Source organism: Trichechus manatus, unplaced genomic scaffold, assembly GCF_000243295.1.
Source record: "Trichechus manatus latirostris isolate Lorelei unplaced genomic scaffold, TriManLat1.0 scaffold00068, whole genome shotgun sequence".
Taxonomy (NCBI): Eukaryota; Metazoa; Chordata; class Mammalia; order Sirenia; family Trichechidae; genus Trichechus; species Trichechus manatus.
Window position 1 is genome coordinate 14118374 of NW_004444004.1, and position 18709 is coordinate 14137082.

Genomic DNA, 18709 nt, shown 5'->3' on the forward strand with positions numbered 1-18709 from the left:
TCTCCATTTATCATGATGTTATTTATTGGTCCAGTTGTGAGCATTTTTGTTTTCTTTATATTGAGGTGTAATCCATACTGAAGGCTACATGTAGTCTTTGATCTTCATCAGTAAGTGCTTCAAGTCCTCTTTACTTTCAGCAAGCAAGGTTGTGTCATCTGCATACCGCACATTGTTAATAAGTCTTCCTCCAATCTTGATGCCATGTTCTTCTTCATATAGTCCAGCTTCTCTCATTATTTGGTCAGCATACAGATTGACCAAGTATGGTGAAAAGATACAACACTGACAGACACTTTTCCTGATTTTAAACCACACAGTATCCCCTTGTTCTGCTCGAATGACTGCCTCTTGGTCTATGTACAGGTTCCACATGAACACAATTAAGTGTTCTGGAATTCCCATTCTTTGCAATGTTATCCATAATTTGTTATGGTCCATATAGTATCGAATGCCTTTGCATAGTAAATAAAACACAGGTAAACATCCTTCTGGTATTCTGCTTTCAGCCAAGATCCATGTGACATCAGCAATGATATCTCTCGTTTCATGTCCTCTTCTGAATCCGGCTTGCATTTCTGGCAGTTCCCTGTCGATGTACTGCTGCAACCACTTTTGAATGATCTTCAGCAAAATATTACTTGCATGTGATATTAATGATATTGTTCGATAGTTTCCATATTTCGTTGGATCACCTTTCTTTGGAATGGGAACAAATGTGGATCTCTTTCAGTTGGTTGGCCAGGTAGCTGTCTTCAAAATTTCTTGGCACAGATGAGTGAGCACTTCCAGTGTTGCATCCGTTTGTTGAAACATCTCAATCGGTATTCCGTCAATTCCCGAACCCTTATTTTTCGCCAATGCCTTCAGTGCAGCTTGGACTTCTTCCTTTGGTACCATCAGTTGTTGATCATCTGCTACCTCCTGAAAGGGTTGAACGTCAACCAACTGTTTTTGTGCCGTGACTCTGTATGTTCCTTCCATCTTCTTTTGATGCTTCCTGAATTATTCAATATTTTGCCCATAGAATCCTTCAATATTGCAACTTGAGGCTTGAATTTTAGGTATAGATAATAGAAATTACTTCACATTCATAAGTCATAAATGTTGCTACATGTTCACTGGTTGTTTAGTTCATTAGTTGTGGATTAAACGTAGACATTTTCCTGGAACATATGCTAAAGAGTAAAAATTTTAATCTATACTTTGACAAATATGACTGCCTTAATTAAGAACTCTGAAAAAAAACCTTTAAATTCTTGTAAGAAGAGAGGGAATTTTAACAGCATAGTCAGAACTTCCCCATCACCCATGTAATTTAAATTTTATCCTAGGCTTATAATAATAGCGTAGCTCAAAACAACCTCAACAAAAACAGCCAAAACTTCCACTGCCTCCTCTCCCTCCACTCTTTAACCTAAAATTGAACAAAATAGGAAAGGAGAAAGACTGTGGTTTCATAATCTGTATTTTCTATTTCTCCCAAACTTAAAAGTCAATAGTAGCCATACAAAAGTGATCAAGTGAGGGGATTCTACACAACATTAAAGATTAAACTGAATGACAGATATAAAAAATAAGCTGAATGGTTTAACAATTTTTAAAATAAAATCTGTTTATTACATAAAGGACAAACTTAAAAATGTTTTAATATCATTTTAGCTTCAACCTTATGAAACAATTAAGTAAAAATACTGATTAATTATATTTTCACCTATCAAACTCCTGACCATAGTTGACTTCCATTCTTCTGAGAATTTTATCCTATCATCAAAGCACAGCTTAGATCGAAATAATGTACTTATATTGACACAACTGTAGACTTCCCAAGATTTTATATTTGAAAGACCTGTTTTTAAGTAACTTATTAAAAATACTGTTTTTAAGTAACTTATAATTTTTAAAACTAATGTTCACATTTTCAATTCAGCAAGTCTGTGGGTTAGTTTGCTTTTTGGTTTGTTTGTTGGTTTTGGGGTGGAGGTAGGGACTAAAAGCAAAATACATTACTTTTACGGAAGACTATTATACAAGTCAATTTTCAAATTCCAGATTTGCCTGTTTCAGCAAAGCCTTCATTTTATTAACAAAAGTGGTCTCCTATATGTTTCTATCAAGTCCATTTATAACACATTCAAAACAGAGGAATGATAATTTCTCACAAGTTCAGTTGAGGGGGGTAAGGCAGGAGTCATGTAGAGTTAAAACTAGCACTGTCCCATAATATGAGATTTAAGTTTCTCATCTCATCAACACTTTTTCTCCATGGCACCTCCCCCAATAAAGTAGGATCTTATCCATAATTTGGATTTTCAAATCAGAAAGTTATGGCCAATGCAAAATAACCCAAAGAACTTGTTAAAGGTACACCAACAAGCAGCTTTTTATTGAAGGACTGAAAGAATTAAATAGAAGGCACAGTATAACTGTAAAGCTCTTTCAGAATAACCTTTTTGTGTATGTGTGGAACCCAAACTTTGTTTTTTGTTGTTAAAAATGTCTGCTGAACAATCAGAAAATCCTCATTTGTCATCCTTCCCTTTGGTCTTTCTGTATACCATCTCTCGAAAACTGGCCAGAATCTTGTTCTCTCTTTTTCGTCTCTCTTCTTGGTTAAAGGATGCAAGGGCTCGCTTCTCATCAGCACTATAGATCTGGTTCTCTTTTCGCAGTCGCACAGCCTCCATTCGGCGATGCCTGGAGATAATTTTATTTTTGGCTTAATTTCTCAGTAATTATTCTCATAGCACTTCCTCACTAATCCTTTCTTAATACAGAGTAGTCTATTTAAAAAGCTGACAAATAGAAACTGTGTTTTTGAAATGGGTTAAATTTTCAAAAGATCGTATGTTTTATCTGCTGATGTGATGTATCCTTTGATTCATTTCTAGTATTCAAATAATGATCTCTGATATTCTGTCAGCATAGTGAACATTACCATTAATTTTAAATACTAAGGGCATAAGTCTAGTTCAGTCATTTCCAGTAAAACCACCAGAAATGGGCAAATTATAAAACTTCCTGGGTAATCTATTTATTTCCTACTATCAATTGTAGAATTGATAGTAGGAAAGATTCAACCTGTCAACAATTAAGTGGAACTGCTTACTATACAACTCAAAGAGCCAAGCCTAAATCTATAATTGAAGAGGAGTTTTTGAGACTGGATTCAACTTCCTTAGAATCTGGCAGTGGCTCAAAGAAAAGAAAGATGGGATTTAGCACAATGGCCAAATCAGGAAAGTATAGGGGCAGAGGCAGAGGAAAAATATTGTATCATTTTCAAAAGGTCTGTTTTCTCTCAACAACGAAAAGACAAATAACCCAATTAAAAAATGGGCAAAGGATATGAACAGGCATTTCACCAAAGAAGACATTCAGGCAGCTAACAGACACATGAGGAAATGCTCATGATCATTAGCCATTAGAGAAATGCAAATCAAAACTACAATGAGATACCATCTCACCCCAACAAGGCTAGCATTAATCTAAAAAACACAATAATAAATGTTGAGGAGGTTGTGGAGAGACTAGAACACTTATACACTGTTCGTGGGAATGTAAATGGTACAACCACTTTGAAAATTGATCTGGTGCTTCATTAAAAAGCTAGAAATAGAAGTACCATATGCTCCAGCTATCCTGCTCCTTGCAATATATCCTAGAGAAATAAGAGCCATCATGTGAATAGATATATGCACATCCATGTTCATTGCAGCATTGTTCACAATAGCAAAAAGATGGAAACAATCTAGGTGCCCATCAATGGATGAATGGATAAACAAATTATGGTAATATTCACACAATGGAATACTATGCAATGATAAAGAACAACGATGAATCCATGAAACATAACATGGAGGAATCTGGAAGGCATTATGCTGAGTGAATTTAGTCAGTTGCAAAAGGACAAATATTGTATAAGACCACTACTGTAAGAACTCAAGAAAAGGTTTAAACACAGAAGAAAACATTCTTTGATGGTTACGAGGGTGCGGAGGGAGGGACAGGGGGATTCAATAACTAGAGAGTAGACAAGAATTATCTTAGGTGAAGGGAAGGACAACACACAATACAGGGAAGTCAGTACAACTGGACTAAACCAAAGCTAAGAAGTTTCCTGAATTCAAGCAAACACTTAGGGGGACAGAGTAGCAGGAGCGGGGGTCTGGGGACCATGCTTTCAGGGAACATCTAGGTCGACCGGCATAACAAAGATTATAAAGAAAATGTTCTACATCCCACTTTGGTGAGTGGTGGCGGGGGTCTTAAAAGCTAGTGTGCGGCCATCTAAGATGCATCAATTGGTCCCAACCCCCCTGGAGCAAAGGAGAATGAAGAACACCAAAGATATAAGGAAAATATTAGCCCAAGAGGCAAAAGGGCCACATAAACCAGAAACTCCATCAGCCTGAGATCAGAAGAACTAGATGGTGCCCTCCTATCACCAATGACTGCCCTGACAGGGAACACAACAGAAGAGTCCCTGACGGAGCAGGAGAAAAGTGGGGTGCAGAACTCAAATTCTAGTAAAAAGACCAGACTTAATGGTCTAACTGAGACTGGAGGGACACCAGAAGACATGACCCCCAGACTCTCTGTTAGCCCAAAACTAAAACCATTCTCGAAGCCAACTCTTCAGACAAATATTGGACTGGACTATGAGATGCAAAATGATACTCGTGAAGAGAGTGCTTCTTAGCTCAAGTAGACACATGAGTCTAAATGGGCAGCTCCTTCCTGTCCAGAGGCAAGATGAGAAGGCAGAAAGGGACAGGAGCTGGTTCAATGGACATGGGGAATCCGGGATGGAAGGGGGGAGTGTGCTGTCACAGTGTGGGGAGTGCAACTAGGGTCACATAGCGGTGTGTGTGTGAAGTCTTGTATGAAAGACTAACTTGAATTGTAAACTTTCACTTAAAGCACCATTTTTTTAAAAAAGGCCTGTTTTCTTAGTGAGAAAACTTCATGAAGACTTGCTTCTTTTATGTATATGTGCCCAATCCTACACAATCAGTTCCAGATGAGGCTTGAGCTAAGTCTAGAAAAATGGAGACAAATTGGGTAAGGAGAAGAGAGGTGAATTATTTCAGGTTGGTATGGAAGTGGGGGAGTGGTACGAAGGAAAATCAAGGAGATGAGAACATACTTAGGTTGCTCAGGGTACAGTAAGTAGAGCAATCTATCAGGGACAGAAAGAGCTATGTGAACAGTGCTGTAATAAACATCCTAGTACATGGGAAAGACTTTCTCTTGGGCATCTAGGTGGGTAGTTGTTCAGTCATAAAGCATATTAATGTTCAACATTACAAGATAATGCCAGCTGTTTTCCAAAGTGGTTGTACCAATTTACACTACCACTAGCAATATTTAAGAGATCCTGTAGACCCACATCCTCTCAAAATGCTTGGTATTGTTGGAATTTTGAACTTTTGTCTATCAAATGGGTTTAAAATGGTATTTCACTATGGTTTTGATTTCCATTTACAATGATCAATGAACACATTTTAATGTATGTATTGGCCGTATTTATTTCTTCTTCTGACAATGCCTGTTTGTGTCATTTTCCCATTTTTTTTTGGGGGGGGGGTGGCTGTTTATAGGTATTCTTTAAATATTCTCAATACTAACTCTTTATCAGCTGTATGATTGCAAAATCTTATCCCAGCTTGTAACTTGTCTTTTTTACTTTCTTTACTGTGTCTTTTGATGAACAAATTGTTCTTACTTTAATCTAGGCAAAATTATCAATATTTTATTTTAGGGTTAGCACTTTTATATCTTCTTTAAGAAACACTTCCCCACTCCAAGGTATATGGGCAAACATATCTGCCCATATTTTACACTAATAGAGTGTTAAAGTTATTTTTGACAATTAAGTCTTTAATCTAGTTTCACTGATTTTTATATATGGTGTGATATAGGGTTCTACTTTCATCTTTTTCCATATGGATAACCGTTTTTTCTACTCCATTTACTGAACAGTTCTTTCTTTCCCCACTGATCTGACATGCCATATCTTTCCTATACCAAAGTTCCATACATGCATACCTCTATCCCTGGGCTCTCTATTTTATTCCATTGAACAATTCCTTTGTGCCCCTCACATTTTCTAAAGTACTGTAAGCTTCATAATAAGTCCTCATATCTGGTGGGGCAAATATCACCTTCCTGTTCTTCACAAGTGCTCTCAATTCTTGTCTCTTTAGTCTAACATACAAATTTGAGAACCAGTTTATTAAGTTCCATGAAAAACTCTGTTGTGCTTTTGACTGAAACTGCACTGAATCTACAAATCAATTTGGGAACGACTGACAACTTTACAATATCCTATCCACGAACCTGGTATCTCTCCATTTACTTAGGTCTTCTTTAATGGCTCTTAATAATGTTTTATAATTTTCCCTGTAGAAGTCTCAGGAATCTTTTGTTGATTTATTCCTAAGTACTTAATATTCTCTGATACTATTATAAATGTTGTTTTCTTTTTATTTAATTATGTTTTCTAGTTGTTTCTTGCTGGCATATAGAAATGAATTGATTTTTGTGCATTAAACTTATATCCAATCATTTGTTAAACCCTATTACTTATAATCCATCTGAAGATTCTTTGGGTTTTCTATGTTAACAATCATTATTACTCACAAAGAATAAGTCCTTTCCAGTCCTTATGCCTCTAATTTCTTTTTCTTTTCTTATTGTACTGGTCCTCCAATATAATATTTTCAAATGCTAGTTCTCCAAATTCCAAGATTCTAGAGGTGCTTTAGCAGTTCTGTAAATATTTGCTTCCAATTTCATTTACAAATATTTGCCTACTTTAAAAAATGTATAAAGTTTTTAAAAATCCAAAGTTCAATTTGATCTTGCTACTGATGCACTATTAGCTCACTCTCCTGGTTCTTCATGGTACCCTGATTTCTCTTCCCTAATGTTAGATTCATTCCCCCATGCTGAACCTGATGTCCGTCACAATCCTTTTTTGCCATCCATTCTTAGAAACCCTGAGTCCACAGAGAACTGGAGTCAAACTCAGAAACCACGAACCACTGTCTTAAGAAAATGCTTTCCTAACTACCAAAATGCCACATTCCTCATGGGGCGGTGATAAATAGCTAAATTTATCTATAGCCTCCAGTGGATAAAATACTGTACCAAAATATCAACTAGGAAAGGACACTGGAAAGATTGATTCTGTGAAGCTGGAATGCAGCTAATTTTGAGACTGAGTTGCATATATACTTGGAATTTTAGACAACCACATTTATACCAATAAAACCAATATTAAAGCAATATTTATACTGTATTTTTCATTAAAAATGGTCACTTAATGAAAATTAATCACCAATATATTATTCTGGTAGTAAGAAAGAAGGAAAAGATCTAATCATGGAAACTGACTTCAACACCAAGAACATACCTGCTACCACTCATTACGTAACCTGAGCATTCAAATGATGCAATTTCTTCACTTGTCAGGCCAATTTCACCTCTTCGTGGGATACGTTTTCCAGCTTTCACATATTCAGCCATAGCTGCACCTTCACCGGGTAACAGAGCATGGCCATAGCTACAAAGTAATTCAGAATTCAGAAAAGGTCCATTAAACTATCTCAATATAAAAAGATCATCCTCTAAAGAGAGCACAGAAAACCATTTTCTCTAAGAAAACAGTAGGGATAGCAGTGCTGAGCAGTACTATGCTAGGAGGCCCAACGTGAATTACTTTTTTATATCAGTGAACATTGAACTGTGATCTACATTACTAAGCAAGAAAAGCAAAGATACTTTGGAAGAACAAAAGAACTGATGTTAGTGAATGTAGATTCATGGTTTACAACTGTGAATTAATTTATCCCTACAGGTATCACCTTTACTGCTTCTGCCTCCAGCTAATTCCCTTTTCCTTTTTTCCCTTAAAAAAAAGGTAAATAATATATCTCAAATTAATATACTTTTAAGACTTACAATCAATAATAATGCTATACAGTAACAATTATCTATTAACTTTCATTCAAGAGGACCTGAAAAGCTACCATCCCTTCATTCAATTTAGTGAGTGTTTCTTGAGTACCTATTAAACTCAAAGCTTATAGTATAAAAATCATCTCTGCCCTTGTGGAGTTTACAGGTTAATAAGGATATAACTGCAACATAAGGTAGAATATATAATACAGTTCATAAATGAATAGAAAATACTGTGAGAATTAAAGAGGGGTAGAAATCACAGCTAAGACTGGGGGGTGAGTATTGGGAATCACATATGCCCCCTCTTTTTAAAAAGGGCTTTGAGGGATGGTAAGGATTTTGACAGGAAGAAAATTGGGATAGGGAAGGGAAAAGAGGGCAGGGAAGAGAAGAGAAGGGAAAGCTGTCAGAGGGAAGACACAAGCTAAACAAGGCACAAAAGTGGGAAAGTGCAGAATAAATACAAGAAACTTTTAATAGTCTAGCTCAGTTGGAGCCTAGGGTATAAACAAGTGAGTAGAGGGAGATAAACTTGACAAGGTAAGTTGGGGCTATACTCTTTGGAAGGTACTTTAAAAAAACAAAACAAGCCCATTGCCGTTGAGTCTACTTGTACCACGCCTATAGGACAGAGTAGGACTGTCCGATAGGGTTTCCAAGGAGCGGCTGGTGGACTCGAACTGCTGACCTTTTTGGTTAGCAGCTGAGCTCTTGACCACTGTGCGACCAGGGCTTCTGGAAGGTACTTTAGATATTGTAAATACATTGTTACTTACTTCAAAGGTTTATCATCTTGAGAGGCAAGTGTTTTTGGAGCCTCTGGTCCAATTAAATCTGAGGGCTCTTCCGGTTCTGCACAAAAGATGTTCAGAAACATATTCACATTTTGACTAATTGGTTAATTTAACATTTCATCTGTTCTGAGTCAAAGTCTATCAAAAGAACCTACTTGATCGATCCTTCCAGGGATTCTCCAGAAACTCTTCTTGGGAATCTTTAGAACTTGAATCACTGCTCTCTTTTCTACTCTTCTTAGACTTCTTTTTCTTGTATTTCTTCCTGTAGTGATTATAATTTGATGCAAATTGACTCAATAGTCTCATGTTAAAGGGCACCTTATTTAAGACAATGCAGGGTAAGACTGATTAAAATGGTTTAAATTCCCAGCTTATTCAAACTTGTTAGAGAAGAATTTTAATTAAAAAATCCTCTAACTTATTTAATCAAATCATGTTTCACTGTATAAAAAAGATTACTACAGGGAATAATTAATACAGTTTTCATGTTGTAGAAAGACAACAGAAATAAAGTAGTTTAAAAACAGCCTTATCAATTTGAGCATTAATAATAATTTTAAGTATAATGGATTAAAATACATCAAATAGTTTTAAATCCTTGGGTTCATAATAATATTAAAAAAATACACCTCATTAGTCACCTTTAGAGGACATTAGGAAACCAGCTCATTATTTTGAAAACTCATAAAACAAACCAAAAAAATCAAGCAATTATCCAGCCCTTTCTATACAAACTGTACTTCAGGGAAACCAAATAGTTGATGATGTTAAGTTTCTCTTATAGAATTATTCTACCTAATAAATGAAGAAGGAAAGACAGAATTAGAATTAGACTATCACTATTTTGCAATCCCTAATGAAATAATGAATCTAGGCAATGACCATTAATGGTTGCTAACACGTCAAAAAGACACAACCAGGCATTACATTATCTGCCTCCTGATGAAAGTATATAGTACTACCTATGAAGTATTCCTGAATATTTCAAACTTGAATCTGAACCTCACCAAGCCTCTAGATCTATCAATCTACAGGAAATACAGAGGACGTAAGAACATGTTAAAGAACAGCATAAGAATACAATCAGCGCCTCCATGAACAACTGCCTCCTTTGTCACGAGACCAGAAGAACTGGATGGTGCCCGGCTACCATTATTAAACGTTTTGATGAAAGATTCTGTAGATGAATCCTGATCAAAAGAGAGAAAATGCAGACTGGAATTTCAAATTCTCATGGAATCCAGACTTTCTGGAGTCATGGAGGCTAGATGAACCCCTGAAACTACTGCCCTGAGAAGATCTTTAAACCTGAAACCAAAAATATCCCCTGAAGTCTTCTTTAAGCCAAACAAAAGTTTAGCTTAACTAGTAAAGAATATCTGCCTTGAGCATTGTGCTCTTTTAAGAACTACCTATATGGGATCAAACTGACAACAGCAACTTGAAAGATTAGACGGAAGCTTAGGGGGCAGTGGGCTTAAGTTACTCAAGGATGCATAATTCAGAAAAGGAGGATGAAAATGGTTACACAACTTGAAGAATGTAATCAGTGTAACTGAATTGTACATGTAAAAATTGTTGAGTTGGTGAATGTTCTGCTGTGTATATTCTCAACAAAAAAATAAATAAATTAAAAAAAAAAGAATGCAATCAGCAAAATCTATACTACAGGAAACACTACAGGACAAGTGGTCTATAGAGTGATAAAAAGCAAGAACAAAAAAGGGAGGGGAACCTATTTATTTAAAGAGATCTAAGAGACATATCAACTAACTACAACTTATGGACATTATTTGGATCTCGATTTGAACACACTTAAAAAAAGTGATGAGAATTGAGGAACTACTGTTAAGTTTTTTAGGTATGATAGTGTTATTATGGTTATGATTTTTTTAGAGTGTATCTTTGAGAGAAATGTGCCAAAATATTTATAGATGAAATGATATCTGGGATTGGTTTCAAAATAATTAGGGGTAGTGGAGACTGCCTACAAGTTGACAATTGTTCAAGTTGGGTGATGGGTACATGGAGGATCATTATAATACTTTTTGTAATTTTATATACATTTCCATAATAAAAATTAAGAAAAAAAACCGACGATCTGTGTTTCTTCTTCTTTTCCTTTTTCTTGGCTTTCTTTGTCCTCCTTTTTGTATCTTCATCTGCAAATTAAAACACATTATAATTGAAAAAAAATTTAAACTCTAAAACCCCAATACTTCTGAATATACAAATACCCTATTGCTGTCCCATTTGTTGTCACAGAGAAATTAATTCATTCAAACATTTATTCCTATTTGCCAGGAACTGTGCTAGGCGCTGGAGACATAGAAATTAAAGTGACATGTGGTATTCGATGACGTAGCACGTTATTATCACTTTTACTGTGTGAGATAATGATATTATGGCTAAACAGGAACATGTCCTTATTTTTTAGAGATGCATATAAAAATATTTAGGATTGAAGTGTGATATTTTGAATACTTCAGCAAAAAAAAAACACATTTGAAGCAAATATATCGAAATGCTAACAATTGTTAAATCTAGGTAATAAGCATATGGTATAAGATTGCTATAAGTCGGAACTGACTCTATGACAACTGGGTTTAGTGGATCCTGGTGGCGCAGTGATTAAGCGCTTGGTGGCTAACCCAAAGGTCGGCAGTTCGAACCCACCAGCTGCTCTGCAGGAGAAAGATGTGGCAGTCTGCTTCCATAACAATTATAGCCTTGCAAACAAAAATCAGTTGGGTTTCTATACAACAGCAATGAGAAATCTGAAAGGGAAATTTGGGAAACAATTCCATTTACAATAGCATCTAAGAGAATAAAATACCTAGGAATAAATCTAACCAGGGACATGAAGGACTTCACAATGAAAACTATAAAATACTGCTGAAAGAGATTAAAGAAGACTTAAATAAATAGAAAGATGTTCCATGTTCATGGATTGGAAGACTTAATATTGTTAAGACGTCAATATTAACCAAAGCGATCTATAGATTCAACACAATCCCAATCCAAATTCCAACAGCCTTCTTTACAGAAACAGAAAAACCAATCCTCAACTTTATATGGAGTGACAAGAGGCCCCAAGTAGCTAAAGCAATGTTGAGATAGAAAAACAAAGTAGGATGACTCACACTTCCTGATTTTAAAACACACTATACAGCTACAGTAATCAAAACAGCCTGGTACTGGTATAACAGTAGACACATAGACCAATGGAATAGAACTGAGAGTTCAGACATAAACCTACACATTTATGGTCAAATGATTTTTGACAAGGATGCTAAGTCCATTTGATGAGGAAAGAAGAGTCTCTTCAATAAATGGTGCTGAGAAAATTGGATTTCCACATGCAGAAAAATGAAACAGGATCCATGTCTCACACCATCCACAAAAACAAATTCAAAATGGATTAAGGAACTAAATGTGCAAACTTAAACCATAAAATTTTTAGAACAAGGAGGGGCAATGCTGTCAGTCCTAGCTTTCAACAATGTATTATCTAGTATAACAACAAAAGCACAAACAGCAAAAGACAAAATAAATAAATGGGACCTCACAAAAATGAAAAACATTTGTTCATCAAAAGATTACCAAAAAAGTGAAAAGACAAGCTACCTACTGGGAGAATATCTTCCGAAACCATATATCCGACAAGAATCTAATAACCAAAATATGTATAAAACTTTGATAACAACAAAAATACAAACAACCCAATCATAAAATGCGCAAAGGATGTATTTTCACCAAAAAAAAAAAAAGGTTGAGAAGTTAGAGGGTTGACATGTTGTGGGGTTGTTAACCACTGTCATAAAACAATGTGTACTACTGTTTCATGAAAAACTATTTGTTCTGTAAGCCTTCACCTGAAGTACAATAAAATAAATAAATAAATAAAATTGAATACAAAAAAAAAAGGGCAAAGGATGTGAATAGACATCTCACCAAAGAAGACATTCAAATGGCTGCCAAACATATGAAAAGATGCTCAGTGTCATTAGCCATCAGAGAGATGCAAATCAAAACCACAATGAGATACCATTTCACTTACACTAGGATGGCTAAAATTAAAAAAATAATAAAAATAACAAATGTTGGTTAGTATGTGGGGAAACTGGAACCCTTATCTATTGTTGGTGGGAATGCAAAATAGTACAGCCGTTGTGGAAAACATTGTGGCACTTCCTCAAAAGACTAAAAACAGAACTATTATATGATCCAGCAAATCCACTCCTAGGTATATACCCAAAAGACTTGAAAGTAGAGACTCAAAAAGAGAACTGTACACCAATGTTCATTGCAGCACTATTCACAACAGCCAAAAGTGGAAACAACCTAAATACCCATCAACAGATGAATGAACAAAATGTGGTACATACATACAATGGAATACTACTCAGCCAGTAGGAGAAATGAAGTCTTGATACATGCTACAGTATGGATGGAGCTTGAAGACATTATGCTGAGCAAAATAAGTCAATTACAAAATGATAAGTACTGTATGACCTTACTTACATAAAAAGACAAGAAAAGGCAAATATATAGAGACCAAAGTTTATTAGTGGTTACCAGAGTTGGGAGGGAGGGGGAAGAGAGGGGTTAACAGTGATAGAAAAATCACATTGATTAAGGGTAGGGTTGTATGGCCGATTACTATAATTACTATCAATAAGTTGTATTCCTGTAAAAAGTTGAATTGGCAAAAGTTGTGTGGTAGATATATTTACAACAATGACAAAAAAAGAATAGCTGTTGAGGCTGCTTATGTACAATTGAACACCTCATGGGATTTGGGTCCTTGGTTTGGAGGTTTAGGGTTATAATTTCATGGGACATACCAGTTAATTGGCCTAATAACGTGTTTAGTGCCCCTGTTCTACCTCCTAGTTTTTTGTGTAGTGCCTGGGGTCTTAAAAGCTTGCAAGTGGCCATCCAAGGCACAACAACTGGTCTCTATTCACCTGGAGCAACAGACGAAGAAGAGTCAGGAATAGGAGGAGGATATGGGATGTGAGGTTAATTGCCTCCATGAACAACTGCCTCCTTTGCCATGAGACCAGAAGGACGGGATAGTGCTGGCTACCATTACTAAACACTTCGATCAAAGATTCCATAGAAGAACCCTGATCAAAAGGGGGAAAATGCAGAACAGAATGTCAAATTTTCATGGATTCTAGACTTTCTGGAGCCATGGAGAATGCATGAACCCCTAAAACTAGTACCTGAGATAATCTTTAAACCTTAAACCAAAAATATCCTTGAAGTCATCTTAAAACCGAACAATAACTAGTAAAAAAGGTCTGCCTCAAGCATTATGCTCTTTTAAGAACTATCTATATGGGATCAAATTGACAAGAGCAACTCAAAATATTAGATAGGAACCTTAGGGGGCAGTGAGTTTATGTTAATGAGGGAGGAACAACTCAGAAAAGGAGGGTGAGAATGGCTGCACAACTCGAAGAATATAATCAATGTCACTAAATTGTACATGTAGAAACTGTTGAATTGGTCTATGTTTTGATCTGTATATTCTTAACAACAAGAAAATAGATAGAATTTAGGAAGAAAAAAAAGATTACAGCTTGGAAATCCTATGGGGTAGTTCTACTCTGTTCTATAGGATGGCTATGAGTCAGAATCGACTTGACAGCAACGGGTTTGGTTTCTGATAAATTATACTATTTACTTTTCTATATTGTTGATGGTTTTCATAATGAAAAAAAAAACTTTTTGTGTCGGGGAGGGGAGGAATGCTTTCCAGGAGCTCCATCTAATGGAGATGAGAGATAAGAGAAAAATACAATCCGGAGGGACAGAGAGAAGCATAGAGTGCTCTGGGCACACAGAGGCGTCTCACGTGCAGACTGATTTGGGGAGGGTGGGTGAAAAATGGTTGACCAGGAAAAGGTGATCCTAAAGCTAGTTCTTTTTAAAATCAGACTTACTACAAAAGTAATGCACGCCCATTGTTGAAACGTATAAGCCAAGCCAGATGAAGGAAGAGTTTGTAGGCAGAGGGACTCTCTGTACCAAGTAACAGAGTCAAGAGAAAGAACATGGAAAATTGGGGAAACAGAAAGTAGTTCTCAGGCTAGTGAGGATGGCGCAAGAGAGTGACAGAATATATGCGATTAGAGAAGGATCAATCAGTGTGTGAACCCTACCCTGAGGGCTATGGAAAACCACTGAAGGAGTTGAAGTAGGGGACTGACATGCTCAGATTTGTGCTTTAAGAAAGTTCAGTCTTTCAGCGGTGAGGAGGAAGAGAAGTGACAATGGGGGCCAGGGATGCTGGGCAGTATCAGACGAAGGGACACCTTTGTGTAATGTGTCAACCCCAGAGGAAGCACCCTCTTCTCAATGGTCAGCCAGAAGAGCGCACAGAAAGATGGGTTTTTGTCATGTGACACCCCAGGAGTGCTTCCTGAAAATTGGCAGACAGCCTGAAGGGGGCACTTGATAGCATCCCTTTTTGGAAACTGCACAAAGGTGCCCTTTGGGTATGAGAATTACACAAAACAGCCCTTCCACTGGGCCGATGCAGCCCAGTATGGCCTGATTTGGTGCCACAAGCCTTGCAGCCCAACCCCTGACTTGGCTGGGTGCCACAAGCCTTGTACAATCCATGCACAACTGTTCTGGGGTCAGACTGCTGAGATCTGAATCCTACCTGTATGATCTTGGTGTGGTACTTATAACCTGCTCTGTGCCTCCATGTCCTCATCTATAAGATGTATCCTACAGTCACTGCGTGGATTAAATAGTAATAAAGAATAGCATGCACTTAGCACAGTGCCTGGCATGGTCAGTGGGTGTTCTAAAAATCTTGGCTATTACTACTGATTTTAAGAGCTTTCTCCTAAAATAAGATTTAAGAGGTAAAACTAGTTTTAAAACAAGGCTTGCAGAATCATGCTAGCTTTCTTACCACTAGAGTCTGTCTCAGAATCAGAGTCACTGTCACTGTCGTCAGAATACTTCTTGTGTTTTCTTTTGGATGATTTTTTCTTTCTCCTTTTCTTCAACCTTTCTTTTGAACGACTAGACTTCTTCTTTTTCTTTTTTTCTTCTATATAAAATACAAATAAAAAGTAACTTCTAAAGAGGTATTCCTGTGCATCAATTTTATTGTAATTGAAATATTAAAAAGGAATAGATGATGGGCAACTTGAGTAAAAACAAAGTCTAACGTTCAGCTATTGATAAACCTATTTTTTAACTTCCTAATAAAAAAGCTCTGTATTTTAAAAATACCTTCTGAAGTAGAAGCTGAAGTAGTGCTTTTCTTTGGCTCTTCATCCTCTACTGGTGTATGTTCATCAGAGCTGAATTAAAGAAAATGGTTATAAGAATTAGAAAAGTGATGAAATACGAACGAATGATGGAGTATAAAAATGTGGATTTAAAATTTTTCAGTAATGACATTGATTGTCCTAGAACCATTACAAGCAAGTGCTGGGATGCCTTTGTAAGAGTACAGTTCCAGGGTCTACAACCTTCATAAAAATGTAACAATCACTTACATTTGAATAATGCTTTAGAGTTCAGAAAGCACTAGTCACAATGAAAACAGCATGAAGGATTTATATTTTCAGAAGAAACCACAATGGTAAAAGTAGGGGAACAGGAACCATAAGGAAAGATGAAAGAAACCAGAGATAAGAAGGCTGAGGGAAGACTTCATAATTTTATTCTAAGTAAGTTAAGGACATATTGTAGAACAGCAACTGTTCTGTTTCCCCAGAGCAATAAAAACCTAACAAACTACGGTATAAAGAGACTTCATTCTGTTACAGAGAATTCTGAAAATGAGTATTATTAAAACTCTACAGTAGTTTAGAAAGGGAGTTTCTATATTATTAATCTCTTCCTCTGAAGATCACATCTGGAATAATTTAGGTATTGGCTAGAAAGTTGTTTTTCGAGTTCCTTCCAACTCTAATTCTAAGACTTCAGGTTCTTAGAGCATTTTCCAAAGGTGTCTATTACAACAAATTTCAGATAATAATGCTTATCATCCTCTCACAAATTACAGGTTTCCTGTCAAGCATATTGTCTCAACTCAATCTAAAGTAGACACAGAAATAGAGTAGAGGGAAGAAGAAACTTATGAATAGCACGAAAGAGGAAAGAAATAAGGAAAAAGCATTCAGCCTTCAGACAGTATTGTTGATAGGAAGATTAAGTACACAAAACAGCATTGTATATTCATTTTTAAACATCCTTCTGTAATACCAATATCTGACATGCAATCTGCTAGTACTGGGTGAGGTTAGAAAAAAAATTCAAAATAATATAAATGTACTATTTATTTTAATTTTAATACTGAACCCTTCTATGAATAGGAAATACCCCATGAATTACAATTTAAAGAGAACAATTAGCATGCTAAAATCCATTAGCAACATGTTTCAATCCTTAGCTATGTTCCATGTTTTTAAAATTTAAAGAGTAGAACAGCATAAATTACAAGAAAAAAAAATGAGATACACTTAAAGTTCTTTACTTAGTTAACAAAAATTCTGACAACAGATTCCAGATTTAAACAAATAGTATAACATATTTAAAAATACTTCTAACCACTCACTCAGGTTCAGGGTTCTTTGGAGAAAGTCCCCATACCTCAGGAGCTCCCAATTCTCCAATCCTTTCTCTCTCACTTAATCTCCTAGAAGATACAGGCATGTAAATTATAAGACAATAGGTATATTCTGTTTCCTAAATATAAAATCAAATTCAACAGGAATCCAGTTAAGTCCTATTTTTACTTTACATTTTAAACTTTAAATTAATAAAAATTTGGTGGGAATGTAAACCCAACACTTAGGACCTGACAATTCAATAGCACTATCAAATGGTATAGACAACAGACAGCCTGAGAAGCCAGGCCAGAAATGCAGCATGGGAGATTGTCAAGTGCATCCCTCCTATCCCATGCAAGACACAGCTCCTAAATGCCCATCACATCTTCTGCAACACGTGAACGAAACTGGCTTACATTTGGAAATAACTTCATTTGTTTACACATATTTATTAAAGGAGAAAGAAATTTCCTTCAATTTACTCAAACATTCAATTTTCAGAACCCAAGAATTAATGAAAACAATAAAAATGAAGCATTAGAAATAGAAAAGGAAGGGAGCTCTTAAAAATCTAAGAAAAGTTTTATGTGTGAAAAGCTGTAGTCAATGAGGTACAGGGTTTGTTCCCTGTTTTCTCTTTAGTTCCTTTTTGGAAAAGAAGTACATTCTCTACCTACTCTTTGGAAGACACTAAAAAATACTGTTCTGTTTTATAATGTTTGTGGTTTCTTCTGTTTTAATTTTTGCTGTTATTCATAAAAGGGAAAAAGAAAAAAACAAAACTAAGGCTCAATTCCTCAAAGTTTAGCTGCTGTGGCGTCATTTGTTTTAGAACATCTTTACAAAGGAAATATAATTGGTTTGATTGTTCGAATAAATTACTTTTTACTTCTTTATTCAGTGGAAAAGGTAATATAACAATAGCAGAGTCAGATTCAAAGGATTTCCCACTTCAAGAAACAATCTAAGCATAACCCTGATACCAAAACCGGGTAAAGACACCACAAAAAAAGAAAATTACAGACCAATATCCCTCATGAATATTGACGCAAAAATCCACAACAAAATTCTGGCCAATAGAATTCAGCAACGTATCAAAAAAATAATTCACCATGATCAAGTGGGATTTATAGCACGTATGCAGAGATGGTTCAACATTAGAAAAACAAACAATGTAATCCATCACATGAATAAAACAAAAGACAGAACCACATGATCTTATCAATCGATGCAGAAAAGGCATCTGACAAAGTCTAACACCCATTCATGATAAAAAAAACTCTCAACAAAATAGGAATAGAAGGGAAATTCCTCAACATAATTAAGGGCATTTATACAAAACCAACAGCCAAC

The 18709-nt window shown here is 35.9% G+C and overlaps 1 protein-coding gene across 2 annotated transcripts in view; it reads right to left on the bottom strand.

Annotated features, from left to right (window-relative positions):
- Positions 1–835: 835 nt before the first annotated feature.
- Positions 836–18709, bottom strand: part of NKAP (NFKB activating protein) — a 23512-nt gene continuing 5638 nt past the window's right edge. The window contains exons 2-9 of one of the 2 annotated variants that reach the window (XM_004379830.1): positions 17362–17442; positions 16029–16099; positions 15703–15843; positions 10864–10927; positions 8918–9027; positions 8745–8820; positions 7421–7570; positions 2359–2697 (exon numbers count right to left, since the gene is read on the bottom strand). In XM_004379830.1, the coding sequence (XP_004379887.1) occupies positions 2523–2697; positions 7421–7570; positions 8745–8820; positions 8918–9027; positions 10864–10927; positions 15703–15843; positions 16029–16099; positions 17362–17442 (868 nt within the window). In that variant the 3' untranslated portion in view covers positions 2359–2522. Of the gene's footprint in view, positions 2698–7420; positions 7571–8744; positions 8821–8917; positions 9028–10863; positions 10928–15702; positions 15844–16028; positions 16100–17361; positions 17443–18709 lie in introns of both variants that reach the window. The other variant, XM_023734502.1, reaches the window with a different exon arrangement.